This window comes from Dermacentor andersoni, chromosome 8, assembly GCF_023375885.2.
Source record: "Dermacentor andersoni chromosome 8, qqDerAnde1_hic_scaffold, whole genome shotgun sequence".
Lineage (NCBI taxonomy): Eukaryota > Metazoa > Arthropoda > Arachnida > Ixodida > Ixodidae > Dermacentor > Dermacentor andersoni.
This window is the reverse complement of record NC_092821.1, coordinates 102,833,732-102,849,020: the sequence shown is the minus strand read 5'-3', so window position 1 is coordinate 102,849,020 and position 15,289 is coordinate 102,833,732. Positions and strand designations below refer to the sequence as shown.

The 15,289-nt window shown below is 42.5% G+C and overlaps 1 protein-coding gene across 1 annotated transcript in view; it reads right to left on the bottom strand.

The window, feature by feature from the left end:
* Positions 1-14,881, bottom strand: part of LOC129384353 (uncharacterized) — a 49,312-nt gene extending 34,431 nt beyond the window's left edge. The window contains exons 1-2 of the mRNA XM_055069725.1: positions 14,752-14,881; positions 6,941-7,029 (exon numbers count right to left, since the gene is read on the bottom strand). Of these exons, the coding sequence (XP_054925700.1) occupies positions 6,941-6,998 (58 nt within the window). The 5' untranslated portion in view covers positions 6,999-7,029; positions 14,752-14,881. The remainder of the gene's footprint in view (positions 1-6,940; positions 7,030-14,751) is intronic.
* Positions 14,882-15,289: the final 408 nt, after the last annotated feature.

The window sequence follows — 15,289 nt, the reverse complement described above, 5'->3', positions numbered from 1 at the left end:
GGTCTAAACATATATATTACCTTTGTAGTAAAGCGTTAAAGAAACTTGGTTACATCCGCCGGACGTTGTCTCCTGCTCCGAGGGACGCTAAATTAGTAGCATACAAAACACTGATTCGCCCAATTTTAGAATATGCTTCCTCCGTGTGGACCCCGTATAAACAATGGGAAATTAATTGCATTGAGTCGGTCCAGAGGAAGGCTATTCATTTTGTTTAATGTCACTTCGACCAAGACTTTTCACCGTCAGCTGCTCTTACGCAATTAAGCCTCCAGTTTCTTTCTAGACGGCGGCACATAGAATCTCTGAAGACTTCCTATTCTTATAAGAACTCTCTTTGTCACCTATCAGATCCCTCCCTTTTAATGCCTGCTTGCCCGACTTCAACTAGAGCTTATCATGCCTCTAATATCAGACCACTCTATCCACGCACTAACACTTTCAAATACAGTTTTTCCCCCTGCATGATTGAACAACGGGATTGCTACCTGCCCAAGTTCGTTTGTTACCCATTTCTCAATTTTTAAATGCTATCGCTGATGTATAGTTCCTTCACATTTTTAGGTTTCTATGTTCTTGTTTCTGCATATCATAATCGGTTTTCCTCGCATGTACACCCACGCCTGCCATAGCCCTAACGGGCTGCAGTGTGTGTAAATAAATAAATAAATAAATGAATAACTAAATAAATAAATAAATAAAATATTTGAAGCGCATTTTGCTGTGTGTACAATCCCTGCAGAGGAGACAAATGCTGCGGTGACGTGTATTGGTTCTTAATTTTGCAGTCGAGAAACTATTCGAAGAATGAACAATGCAAGAAAGCCAGGCGCATTCAAACTATAGGACGACAATTGCGATACTGTGACGACATTTAGGAAGAGTAAGCAGTGGTTAGCCAATTTTTTTATCTCTTTAGTTACTGCACCCGTATAAATGGATGAGTTTCATCGAAACTTTTTTATGGGATGCATTTCCGCTGCAATTCTTCTCCTAGCAACGCTATGCGTAGTCTGAAATGACTACTTAACGCTCACATCTTGGCAAACATCCGCTAATTGGGGAGTGCGGAAAAATAAAACGTCTACTGGAGGTATTGCTGTAGCTAGCCTCCAGTGCGCTTAGGACTTCCTCAGTGAAATAATGCTAAATTTGCTTTTTGGTCGGCTCGGCAACATTTTTTTAACTACAGCAGCAGTGAAGACACATAAGCTCCTCTAGAGTTGTCTAATTTTCCAATATGACGTCTGCGCCGTTTGAGCGACGTCTCCAACAACGATAGATGTTTTTGCGTGGGTGTTATTTTGCTTATTGTGTTGAACAGATATTAAGAGGTACTTCAGTGTTCTCACCATGGTTGCTTATATCTATAGGTGTTTCAGCAGCACACTGAAAAACTGTTGGGAGCGATCCTCCTGGACGTATGGGGTTTTCACATCCAATAGAGCACACAGTTACGTCCGACCGACTTTCGACTGAAGGTTCACCGACAGTCTAAACTCTTACTTTCCGCAGAATGGATCTGCTAGTGTCTTCTTTTGTTACTCTGCAATACTGTGCATCGCTCCACATTACTGTACATCAGTGTAGAGGAGCTGAAGAATGCTCGTGGAGGCTCCAGCGCCAGTTGAATGCGCACAAGACTACCTCGTTTGCACAAAAAAGCGGACCGAACGCAATAAACAGGTATGAAAGTGCTTCTGCTTGCTTGCCTGAGCTGACAATCATTCCTTCGTCAGTCTAAAGATTGTAGTAAAAACAAATCATTTCCCTGATGCAATCAGTAAGCAAAAATGGTCACAGTAGGAAATTCACCATTTACAGATATGAGAATCAATGACTTTAGCGCATAGCAAGGGCATCAATTTGGGTAGAATTAACGCTAACAAACATTAAAAGCATTTTTTGCGTGATATGACACACCAACGATAGGATGGGGGACTCAGGTGCATGCTTTGTACTTTTCAAATCGAAAACTTTTTCGTTTGAACGCCTGACAAATCAAACGCGGCAATACATTACAAGGTACTAACTCACTTTTTAAATATTTTATGTGCTTTATGAACATTCAAACAATCAAATTACTTTTCATATATTTTTAAGTGTCTTTGCTTTATGCTTAAACTGTCCCTGGCTTAAAGGAAGACCGCCAGCTCGCTTACCTAATTGGCCTTTGGGTACACATGTTATATCCCTTCTGTGGAGAGACCCACTACGGCGGCTCCTTGTGCCGCTTCCCTTGCAATTCAACATGTCCTGTTGCTCGATAACATCGCAATATGGTTCCGGAATAAAATCATTAGAGTGACAGAAACTTGATTGTTTATTTTAGGTCCACATTAAGTAGGGGCGTCAAGTGATACCATACTGTGCATGATTAAAAATCAAGTGCAGTTCTTCGCCCTTTAATTTATTATTTCTTGTGTTCAGTTACATCAACGTATATATTTAAAAATGGACGCAGAACCCATCTAGCATGAATGTCGATGAAGTGCGAATAACATTCAAGCAATATGGCGGCATGCCGTATAGCTGAAGACACGTGTAGCTAAAATCCAAGGTGGTCATTTTTGGACTTCCGATGCTTAGGATACATGCGACGTAAGCTTTCTCCGCTATCGGCCCACTTTGGCAGTGCACTTGTTTTCCAAGATCGCCTATAGTATGACGACGACTGTATCACGACGGCTAAGTTGTGACGATTGGACTCAGGCTTACAGCCGCAAAGGCGTTATTATGGCGATGGCACGAGCTCAATGGGTTGATCCCGAGCGTAGACGTGGATTCCGTGAGGACGACGGTACCATCACAATCTGCTGACTACGCTGCAATTACAATGACGGCAGGACGACGACGACATCAAAACGACAGTTTTACAACGGATGCGTGATAACACCTCAGGGGCTGTGACGCATCGACAACGGTGGCCTGACAATGGCGACGTAAGTACGATTGAATCACATTACGATCGTTATAGCCTACTGAATACACATTAGTCCATTAGTAGTCTACAATACGTCTTAGCAATATTGGGAAGTTCTCTTGCAAATCATTGTAAACATTTACGAGACGTCTTCAAGGCATCTTGGCAAGATATTAGAGACTTAGTGAAGGCATGTTATCAAAACCTTTTGAAGGTCACAAAGCGTCTTGAAAGTATCGTGAAGACCAGCTTATCCAACGCCAAATTTGGGATATCACACGTTTTGCAAGACGTCTTCTAAACGTGGTTTTCTTAACAATGTTTTTATGTGCTGTAAACCTGTTGTAGAAAACCAAGGTATTACTTTTTCAAGACTTTTTTATCTAATGCAGTCCTAAATGTTACATCAGCTTCTACACACGCAAAGTAAAAGTTTTTAAGTGGTATAAAGTTTTATTTCTATTCTTTTGACACATTCAACTGCCAGTACTTTAAAACTTACAATAAGAAAACACCTGTCAGGTATGTCGATTCATAACAGCAACAGAGTACAGGGTAAAACGAGCATGAAGGCGATCGTATGTGAATATACAGCTGAAAGAATCGAATGAGCTGAATAGCTTGCTGGCTAACAAAATGGCACTTCGCTTTAGTGATGTGGCAGGTACCGGCGTATCTGCACGTGTGATTGAGTCCATATGATAATTTTTTTCAACACCGATTTCCATATTGCATAAGAAATGAGAGCAGTTCACTGCATTAAATCATTCACTGCAGTTTACTGCAGAAAAATATATTTTTCTATTTTCTTTTTAGCACACATACACGGTTGAGAAACGCAAAACACAGTTATCATTACTTAGATTACAATAATCGGGAGTCTCATAGTACTGGGAATTACACCTAGAAAGCAAGACAACTCTGAACGTTCTTGCATTCTTGAATAAGTTGTTGCCATTCTAAAAACACTAATATCCACGGCCCAATTATTACACCTCACCGCAGTGCGGATGCTTAAAACGAGTTAAGTAAAATATATGCCGTGGTACACATTTGACTTATACTTAATAAAAAAACGAAGGTGTTTCGTCCATACCAATAAAGTGAGCCACTGCACAAGCAAAACTTTGCGGAAGGAGATTGGAAAAAGATATAATGCACAAAGAAAGGAAAGAAGAAGTAAAAATGACACAGCAGGTGATTCTGACAATGCTCATACACAACGAATAGAGTGCGAAAAGCATAATGCACATACCAATGGAAGCAAATCTGCCAAAATAACATCAATAACTTTATTTAATTTTATCACTATTTGGGAACCTTTTTTGAGTATGCAAAGAAGAAAATAGTTTATCATGTAATTTTATACGTAAGTTATTAACAAGGAGAAAGGCACAAGTTATTAGAGAACATAAAAATCCAGAGTAGATGTAAGCATGATATGGCCACCCGCAAAACAGATTCGTTGGAGGTGGTACTAGTTGCAAAAATCCCTGTAGTGCATGTTCATAACAGCACATCCCTCCACACTACAGCACGCCATACTGTACACTGGTCCGCATGGGCACAGTTGTTTCCTGTCACATTGACGCGCAGCAATTGGGTCCATGTGGCGTCTTTTGCTGCAAACAGTGCAGCAAAGCAAGTTCAGCGTCTGTCGCGACTTGTTCTTGTCTCTTTGAAGTGATTGTCTTAAAATTTGCGGCTTTAGGTAGGGGTCTGCGGTGCGCTGGACGTGCCGGCTTGGTCACACAGCCTGGCGCTTTCTCTTGAGGTGGAGCGAGACCCTTTCGACGGAAGTCATGGACCGCTGGCGTTGAAAAGACCACAGGCTACTCCCTGTCTCAGCGCCTAAAGATGACAATGAACTGTATGGTGACCTGTATCTCGCTTTTGATCGTCGCGAATGAAAATGACCAATTAAGCTTCAACGTACCAGAAGCTACAGCTTGAATGGTATTATGAACAAACATTAGGAAGAAATCTGAAGCAATATTTTCGTGACTTGTATGGGAAGTTATTAGCATATGTAATGTGGTCCGGCAAAGCGTCGGGGGCCAGAGACGCATTTTATTAGGTTTAAACTGGCTGTGCGGAAGATTTCCTTTAGTTCTCGCTACGATGCCAGATGCTCTCGCTGTATTCTTGTATTGAGTGCCCGGATAATGGCTCTGACCTCTTGGCCTCTGACTCAAGGTCGCTTGAAGGTCGCCGACAACGGGAGTTAAAAGCATTTAATGATGAAAACAGCACAGTCCTTAGTGTGATAGCAAAAGAAAGAAGGAAAGGTGGTGTGACAATGAAAAAAACTGTAAAAACGAAGCGCTTGAACCTTTTAAGTATGTGTTTATTGGATTACACAATGTGTGGCATAAATTATGGAACAATTCACGAGTTGGTACACACAGCCTAAGAAAAAAAATCTAGTGGTGTCGTCAAAGAACTTGACTTGAAAAGATAATGACAGTGAAAATATTTTTAGTCTAAGGTGCATAAGACGCAAAATCTGAACGTGACGTCGATTGTTTCAATGCACAAACACCTCCTTACACCTTACGAAGTCTGCACTTAAAGAAAAAAAAAAACACTTGAACAAGCAAGAAGCATGATGACAGTGAATACATACATATTCTATAAAGTACAACAGGTATGATCTTTCTAAAAATTAGTTCAAGACCTAATATATCTTCAAGGGAAGCACTACGAGAAATATGACTATTTAAAATATTCCCTAGACGCTAAAACTCAGTCATGTCATTGCAATTCAGATGGTCTGCTTCTTGGGGTATCAACTGTCCAATGAAATATTGTTTAGCTCAATTGAGCTGGCTAGAAATGGCATGCACTGCGCATATGCGATGGTATCGGAAGACCCAATATCTATTTACTTACCCAGGCATGGTCCAGCCAGCTTAGAATTCGGAGGGACTTTTGGAGCAGGAAAACTGTCGTTCTGGTGCAGTTTAACAGCAGCCACAATAGCATTTTTGGAGCAGTTTTGGAGCAGATAAATTACTTCTTTCGGAACGCTTGATGCAGTACAGCAGTCATCTGCCGCCATTTGACGAAGCTTGCTGAGCAGCACCTAATGACTGCACAGTAATGTGCAATCATTAGGTGCTGCTCAATAGTTAAGCAAGACGCAAAGCCAACAGCAACCTTCCCACGGATGGTATACTGTACATGGTTTGTAGCAAATAATTTTATGACGGAGTTGCGAAGTGAAATATTTGAATGTTAATAAATCGACTTTTGTAGTTGAGTACGTAGGTGCATAATCCTACTGAAAACATTGCATTGCCGTGAAAGTGCGAAAATACGGCACTTTGACTAGTCCGCCCAAATGGCACTTGAGTGGGTGAATTCATGAGCAAGTCGAATAGCAGCAAAATGGCGCTGTTGAACCACAAATGCTTACCTTGTCCACAGCGATCGAGATTTGCAGATGTGATAATATCAGACTCCAGCAACACTACATGAGTTTTTTTTCTTGCATGAATCCTTGGAAGGCACACGAATGCAGGAACACATCTTTCCATTGTAACATTACTATAAAGAAATGGAGGGCCTCCTGTTGCCTGCTAAATGGAAAAATCCCTGGGAATGTTCCTAATACTTGACATATTCAAAAGAATTCAGTGCGACCCCACTCTTTGAAGGAATGGCTCAGAATTCGCCAATCCAAGATCTCGTTATTTAGTTTTTAATAATTCAGTAGCACAATAAATTTAGTTAAAGGATTCAATGCCATTTATTAGTGCAGAATGAAAATAATTATATCGTGAAACTTTCCTGCCGATCGATTACAATGCGTGCATTGAATGACCGTAATGGTTTTTTTTGCAACTTAGTCAGCGAGTCCTTTTTTTGTTCTTAGTGAGCGAGTCCTTCTAATTTGAGCTGATCATTCCTTACTATGCTTACATATGAGCATAAGTAGAACAGTTTTGGTGTAGAAAAATAAGATAGGAACACCCGCACTACCCCCCCAATTCAGTCATAAAACATTTCACTTACATGCCGCGATCTGCAATATTTCGGATGTATATAGTACAATTATCAGCCGCAGTACCATATTACTCGGTCCTTTCTTCCACCAATATATTCTGGGGAGAAACAATAACAAAGTCCTTCAGTGCATAACACTGCACGGCGTTCGAAGAGCTCAGCAGTTCTTTTGTCCTAGTAGGATAACGGTAGAGCGACAGCCCTAAAATTCACTATTCAGTGGTAATCAATGAAAAATTTGTTATGCAAGAAGATGCGATGTTTTGGAAATTACCTAAATTAGGTAATTACCTAATTACCAAAATTACCTGAAGCTTCTTCGTCCTGTAAATGCAAGCAAGGGAAGCAATATACTACGCATGTGTCAATTAAAAGCGAGATCACAGTGGTATTACTATTAAATAAAATACAGCTTGTTTTTTACTTTAAGTCGGTGTAAAGCTAGATGAATATGAGCTAGAATTATATGACAATATATTTGATATTACGAGCTATTAGTCGAATGCATAGCCCAATGTTCTTCGTGATTATTATGCTTCTTTTTGTTCATAGATTGCATGTCCCGACGTCGCGCACTATTGCTTTTGAAACACATTTTAGTCAAAGCTGGGCGGGACTACAAATTTAGGTAACAAATAGGAACACTAAATGCTTTTATTTATATGTACAAGCATGCGTAAGCGTTTAAAATAATAATAATCACATCATGCTTTATTTCATCAAACTAGTACGAATTCAAAAACAAGTCACCCCAAGCCATGAAGGCTTGTCGGGCTGTACCCACCAGTTAGCGACACGTAAACATAAGAAAGCAAGGTTAGCAAGCTATAAACTGAAGGAAGCCACAAAACAAAAGCAAATTACAGCACCAAAGGGGGCTACAACACCAAAGTGCACAAAAGAAAAGCGAGCTATGAGCAAAAGCAAGCTACAGAAGATACACACCAATCCAGACCAAACGAAAGGAATCAAAATATGGCACGGGTTAAATAACGAATATTTGGTTCTGAGGTGCAGTGTGAGTGCCATTTTGATGTGGCCAAGCCCATTTCAGGGGATAAAGAAATAAAAAGGTTAGCAACATAATATTTTCTGGTACAACTACCAATGCTGGTATAACACCACGGGCTAGTGAACGTATGATAGTGTCTCAGTGGTCTGACAGGAGAAAAAGGAAAAAGAAAATCACAGTTCCAAAACTGTTTCACAAACACAGTTTGAAAAAAAAATAATGCGATAAATGAAGGCAACTGCAAAAAAGAAAATAGATTATTATTAGAGGGATGGTCTGATTCTATGCAACATTTCGCAGAACCGATTTCAGGATAGAATTCAATCTTGAGCGCCAAGTGAACGAATAGTGATAAGATATAGTAATTCTATATCTGAGACAGCTGTACACAAGTGCGTGAACAATGATTTTCCGGACAGAATACGGGAACAGGTATGTAGAGTTATACACAAGATAAGATATTGACACGTGTGCTTGTTTATCTTTATCGAGTGACCACGTTTCACCGCCTAGGAAATGTTATCGCACAGCCCAGGACGCACCTGCATGTATGAGAAGTTTCTGAAATGTTATCGATGGTTCCATCCGCTGTCTGTCACCGAACCTTCTGTAATCTGATTGCATGTATGCGTGACGCACATAGTGTAGAACTTTGTGGAAGACACGCGGGTCCCAGCGCTTACTCTGGAACATTGCAGCACTAATAATAATATTACTAATAATATTTTATTCATGACTTGCGTATAATACAATGGAAGAATCGGGTCTGCCAAAGCCGCAGTGGGCTTGAACGGCAGCACCTGGCAGACAGCGTCAGGAGCCATGAGTAACACGTTGTCAGTTTGCAGATAACAGTGAAAAAAACAAGAAAAACACACGACAGGCTTCCGATCCCGCGTTAATGTGTCTAAGAGCCTTTCTGAGACCACATTTCGTCTTCGCGTCTTGTATGCTTTGGGGAAGTAAATTAAGCATTTCGGGGACATACTGGTTACGAAGTCTTCGACAGTATCTAGTCTTACAGCGGGGTGTAACAAAGATTCTTTGGTCTAAGGCAACGAATAGGCACATGAGGGATTTTATAATGGCTTATCCAAACATGCTTTCAGACAACAACTTCTAGCAGCAAGGAATTGAAATCAGGTAAACACAAAGTTTGAACACATCAAATTTAGAGGAGACATCATATGCAACATGCTTCAGAAAACCACGAAGGATGGAATTGACCCGCTTTACCCAACCTTGAGTGTCATGACCATATGTAGATGTCCCATACCGGATTACACTATAGCATAAGGCATTTACTACAAGCTTTCGGACAGACAATGACATGTAAAATTTAGTATTTTACAAAACACAAGACAATGTGCTAAGTTTTTGACAAATATGTGAGAAATGAGGATTCCAGGATGAATCACTGTCAGGAAAAACGCCAAGATATTAAATTGAACGAACACAGCAGCTGACTACTCAGTTATAAGTTACAAATCGCAGCCCAGTTGAGGAGGGTTAAGACTGCATAGGAAGGTCCTCAAATTCGGACTGCTGGAGGACACTTAATAATGCACACTGGAATCTGCGCCGCAATAATTACAGTTCAACACTGAACTTGCCTTGCCACCTTCGTTATCCTTCAACAGTGTTCACGAGACGTTATTCTCAGCCTTTCGTACCGAACCAACACGGCGCAATCACCAACCTGAAGCCGAAGTCGATAACGTTCAAGCTATACTGCCGGAGAGCTGTCGTAGTCACTACGCCTTGAGGGTGCTCAAAGATCAAGTGAGCATCTCACCCCTCTCCAGCATTGTCATTTAAGTCGGAACCAAAACACCTGCAGACGTACAAGCTGTCATTGAGGGTGAGCAACCTCTACTACTTGACCGCGAATTTTGTGTCGCAATAGAGATGGCTCTACTGCACGGAGTACAAACGAAAGTGTTGCTTACAAACTTCAGCCAGGAGTTCAAGCACATCAACAAAGGAACGACGATTGCATACATCGAGGAAACTCTGGAAACCAGCAATGCGTTTGTCCTCTCGTGTTCCGCCGCATCTACCCCGGCGACCGTAGTTCCTGAACCAGACTGCGATATATATCCAAGCCTCCCCATGATTAAGCAGTAACAGCTCAAAAGCCTGCGTCGACGATACAAAGATACACATCATCGAGAATTTGACGAACACCAGTCGTAAATCATCGCATAATAACCGAAAGTTCGCTCGACTACTCCGCCAAAGCCCTTACTCAGTTTTGAAGCGAAAACGTGAAGCTATAAGACAACAAGCTGACGCATTCCCGCGTGACGACATCATCCAGGCGTCTAACAGCCCGTGGGCATATCATGTTGTCGCATTGAAGAAAAAGGACGGAAGCCTACGTTTTTGCGTAGATTATCGTCGACTGAACAAGATCACTAAGGACGCATACCCCCTCCCATGGATACATGACGCATTAGATCAGCTCTGCAGTGCTAAATATTTATCGTGAATGAATGTCAAGTCTGGCTACTGGCACATAGAAGTCGTCGAAAGACATCGCGAAGAGACCACCTTCATCACGCCAGACGCCATCTACCAGTTCAAGGTCATGCCATTCGGATTGTGCTCGGTGCCTGCAATGTTCCAGTGCGTCATGGACACTGTGTTAGCAGGGCTGAAGTGGCAGACCAGTCTTGTTTACTTGGATGACATTGTCGTCTTCGCCGGAAATTTTGACGATCACCTTAGGCGGCTTGCGACAATACTAGAGGCCATCAGTTCATCAGGGCTCACTCTGAAGCCGGAAAAGTGCCGCTTCGCTTACAATGAGCTTCTGTTACTGGACCACGTCATCAGTAAATCAGGAGTCTGCCCCGATCCACAGAAGACAGTCGCCATCGCAAGTTCCACCAGTCCATCGACAAGAAGGCAGTGCGTAGATTCCTTGGCCTTTGGGCCTACTACAGGCGCTTTGTCAAGAACTTTTCGCGCATCGCTGAGTCACTGACACATCTAACTGAATGGGATGTCGAGTTAAAGTGGAAAATGCCGCAGGGCAACACATTTGAATAACTGAAACGATGCATGCAGTCACCACTGATATTTGCCCACTTCGATGAGTACGCCGACACAGAAATCCATACTGGCGCTAGTAGCCTAGGCCTCGGTGCCATTGTAGTCAATTTTATTCGGTGAGTGAGCTTTTCACATCGCACAAAACTTACACATATTAGCCACGTTATGATTCATGGTACATATAAATAGCAGAAATGAGCTGTGGTTCATGCATTGTTGGACTGTTCGTCTCAACAATTGATTTGCGAAACCAGAAACTCCAGGAAAACGTATGAGCAGCAGGACAATATCTAAGAGAGACCGTAGCACGATAACCAGATTTCCTGCAGTATTGCTAATTGACCTAGCTTTCATCTGAGACTGTTTATTTTCAAGTACTTCTGCCATCAAACTAAGTATTTGCGTGCCCTGACATGCAAATAAATAGGAAACGCTTGATATTTGCGTTTTGTTAGCGACAGCGCAATGCCTACGCCCGAGCGTTCTGATGAAATGTACACTTGTCTTAGGCAATGTTATAGCTTTAGCATTAGAAGTGCAGAAATGAAAAAAAAAAGCTTGTGTGGGTGGAGCGTTGGAAGCCGTTCAAGTAGCAGAGGTAGAGAGAGGATGGCAGAGCTTAGAACGGTCTAAATGTTTGTATATACTGTTACGGAACGGTTGATACATGATTGCACGCGAGGTTGCTGCATTGCCGTTCGAGACTCTCCTTCCGTCGCCTACAGAATACGCCAGCGACGTCGTTGGTCAAGCCCATGCAACTCGTCAACTTGCCCTCGACCAACTCAGAGCTTCACAAGACTCCCAAAAGTCGCGTTACGACAGCCGACAGAGAAGTGTGCACTTTGTGCTTGGCTCTCTTGTCCTCCTATGGTCCCCATGCTGCCGCGTTGGCCTGTCAGAGAAGGTGCTCCTGCGCTGCACCGGGCCCTATGAGGTTCTCCATCAAGTCAATGACGGCAATCATGATATTATACCCCTGGGCTTTGCTCTTCGACCTCCTCGCTACCAACTGATGTAGTGCACCTCTTCGACGAGGGAAGGGCAGTTGATGGTATTATCTCCCTATATATATATATATATATATATATATATATATATATATATATATATATATATATATATATATATAAATATACACATGCGGAGAGAGAGAAGAGAGAGAGAATACCCTTCGTTCAGCGAAGAGACAGGATGTCTGTCGAGTGAACTGCTGCACAACACTTTGAAATGATGTGGTCAACGCATTATAAATCGTGAATCCGGGACGTCATAGAGGGACGACGTAATGTTGATGCATTGCCATCAATTATTGCTTAAGCACCAGTAACTATGTCAGCAAAATAGCATATCGTACAATACATGTTATTGGCGACATTATTAATAGGTTACTAACTGAATATGTTGATTATCTATAAACGAATTTATCATCGTCAGTGTTCACCATTTCGTCACGTCTCCTCTGCATTTACTTTTAGACTGTTTCTTCTGAATGTGCTAAATTATTTCATTGTCGCTTACTTCTGTTGAATAAATTTCGGAATGCCACTAGAATATCCAAGTTGGAAGGTAGCGTTGAAAAGCATCCGAGTAAATAAAACATCCCGATACTATTGCTCGAACGATTATAGTGATATCGGCTTGCTATCTTTTTCAGTAGCTTTATGTTCTTCGAAATTCAGCAGAATTGAATCAACGCTAATGATGTTTCTTGGCTCAGTAGACAAGCTAAAATTTATTCGTAACCGGCAATGATTACAATATTATCAAGTTTCGTAAGACCACACAACCGTACTCATACACACTCATATATACACAAGCGTACTCACAAGCGTACTCCTATAAGAAATTGTAATTAGGGCGTTCTATGTTGCGTGATGACTGCTGAGAGCTCCATGTGAACGCATCTCAAAATTTCGATGTTCAAGACCTATGAAATAGCGTCCCATTTTAATAAATTTAACGTGAAAGATTTTGTTAGCCATTTCGCACGTGTTCGGCGATTCTGATTGCAATCGCACTCGGCAAGAAATTTTTCTTTTGTTTGCTCTCTCTTTCTCTCGCTCTCTCGTGTGCGCCTTTCTGATTCGTTTGTTCGTTCATGGTTAACCCACAATCATTATTTCTGCAGAATTTTTCATCTATTCCAGTCGTTACAAAACCCTAATACAAGCTGGTTGGCTTAGTGGAAAATAAAGTTTTAAAGCGCAACTCTTAGGCACCCGTTCCTGCATTTCGCGTCGTTGTCGAGAGACGAAGCACAGCGGAGGCTGAAAGAATGAACGGGGAGTGCAGCAGGGGAAGACGGCGATAGTGAAGCGAGCGGATGGAGGAAAGTGTAGACGGGAGGTGCAGTGGAGCCATGAGGTTTAAAGCGGAGGAGGAGAGTATGGCGAAACCGTGATTAAAAAATTCAGAACCCTTTCACACTGTTAAGAGGGAAGTCGAGCAAAGCTGGTGCTATGATTGGTTTTGCTATGTCTACGAACCTCGACGTCGCACACGGGAAACGTTCCGATGGTGGGACCTCATGGCGACGACATGCATTTTGCACGGCGTGGTATGCGTCGCGGTTGCGTCTCGCCTCCATGTCCCGATCATCATCGGTGGTATTCGGTCGACGGTGACACTCGCACCAATGTTTTTGCTCACGTCGGCACTAGGCATGTGAGAGTCGCTCTTCTTTGGGAGGAGGTTCGCCAGCACTCGATGTTGTCGGACTGCGTACAGCCGCATGGGCGGCCTCACATGCCAACGTTCATTGTATTCCAGTTGGTCTTCTTCCGATCGAATAACACACGTCCTGCCCATGCAGAGTCCAAAGTGCAACTGATAAACCTAGCAAGGCGATCTCTGCGTCATAAGGCAGTGACACAAAACAATTTATAGATGGAGAGAATGGCGTTTTATAATAGCGCGGCTACGCTGATCACGGCGTGCGCTCTAGTACACCGCACAGCTTGCCACAGAAGTGCGTGTGCCACGCTATGGCGTAATGTCCTTAGAGAGACTGCGTTTGTGGCGAGGAGTGCACAAGACTTGGGGAATGGGTGTCGGTGGCAGAGAGGAGTATAAATTGCTGGTCTCTGTCCACGGAGACGAGATCCGCCAGACCTTAGCCATAAGCAGTTTCGCTGTAGAAACGTAGTGCCGCGCTAGACGGGCTCAGACGAGATTGCACCGGAGTAGCTCGCCGTCGTCTTTTCTCCTACGGCACACGGCGAGCGCACCCACCAATACTACACATACAAAGAAAGCGCTGCATGAGTGGAGGCCTGTCTGTGGCAGCTGCTGTAAATTGCGCCCACGCGTTGCCCACATGCAGCCTATCGCGATCTCCTGATTAGCACGGCAGTGGCGCCACACTGCTCTACGTTTGCCATGTGCCACACGAGACAGATTGCCCCGGCCTGCCTATATATCGCGAAATGAAAGCACGTATATAGCTGCGGTCTGATTTCGCATTGTGGAGGATCGTAATCGTCGGTTGTTTGTTTTTGCTAAATTATCAGCACATATTTCGTGAACTACATTCTTGTGAGTTGTAGTTATTAGCATTTACATCTAACATGGTTTGAAGTGTAAACCAATCCTTAGTAATTGCTAGGAACCCCTGTGATTTCCCTAAGGCTTGCGGCACCGCATGACACGGCACACAATTATTTATGAAGTGCATAGAAAGCGAAGAACAACTTTACTAAATATACGGTATCTTTTGTTGTAAAGAAGAAAAAGATGCAGAGTTTCAAACCTTGTCAGTGGCTCTGTTGCTTCACAACGGCGGTTTGATGGGCGAGTTCAGTATGTATATGGACGTGGGCAGCGCGAAATGACAGAGAAAAAAAGGAAAGAAAGTACAGATCCTACGTAGACTATAAACTGGGGGCCTCTGCTGTTGGTTATAATGACGTCCCTGGCTGTGTTCGCATACTTATAAGGTTGCCTTCAAACACCTGCTCTCTGCTTGGGAACTTTTATAGCGTCAAACTTTTGTTTCCTACGCTCTGACCTCTGAAAACGTTTTGTCTTTTTACAGCAGCTGGCTTAATAAATGGAATAACACTATATATATAGCCATGTGGCCGGCTTGAATAATTGCTGAGTCCAATTGTCCCAGTTATTATATAAATATCTGTGCTCTAGATTTCATCGACCAAGATCAGTAGCTCGTCCTTCAAAGATATTTATTTATTTATTTATTTATTTACACATACTGCAGCCCCTGCTGGGGCTATAGCATGAAAGGATAATATACTATAATACAAGAAAGAAATACAATAGGCAACAAA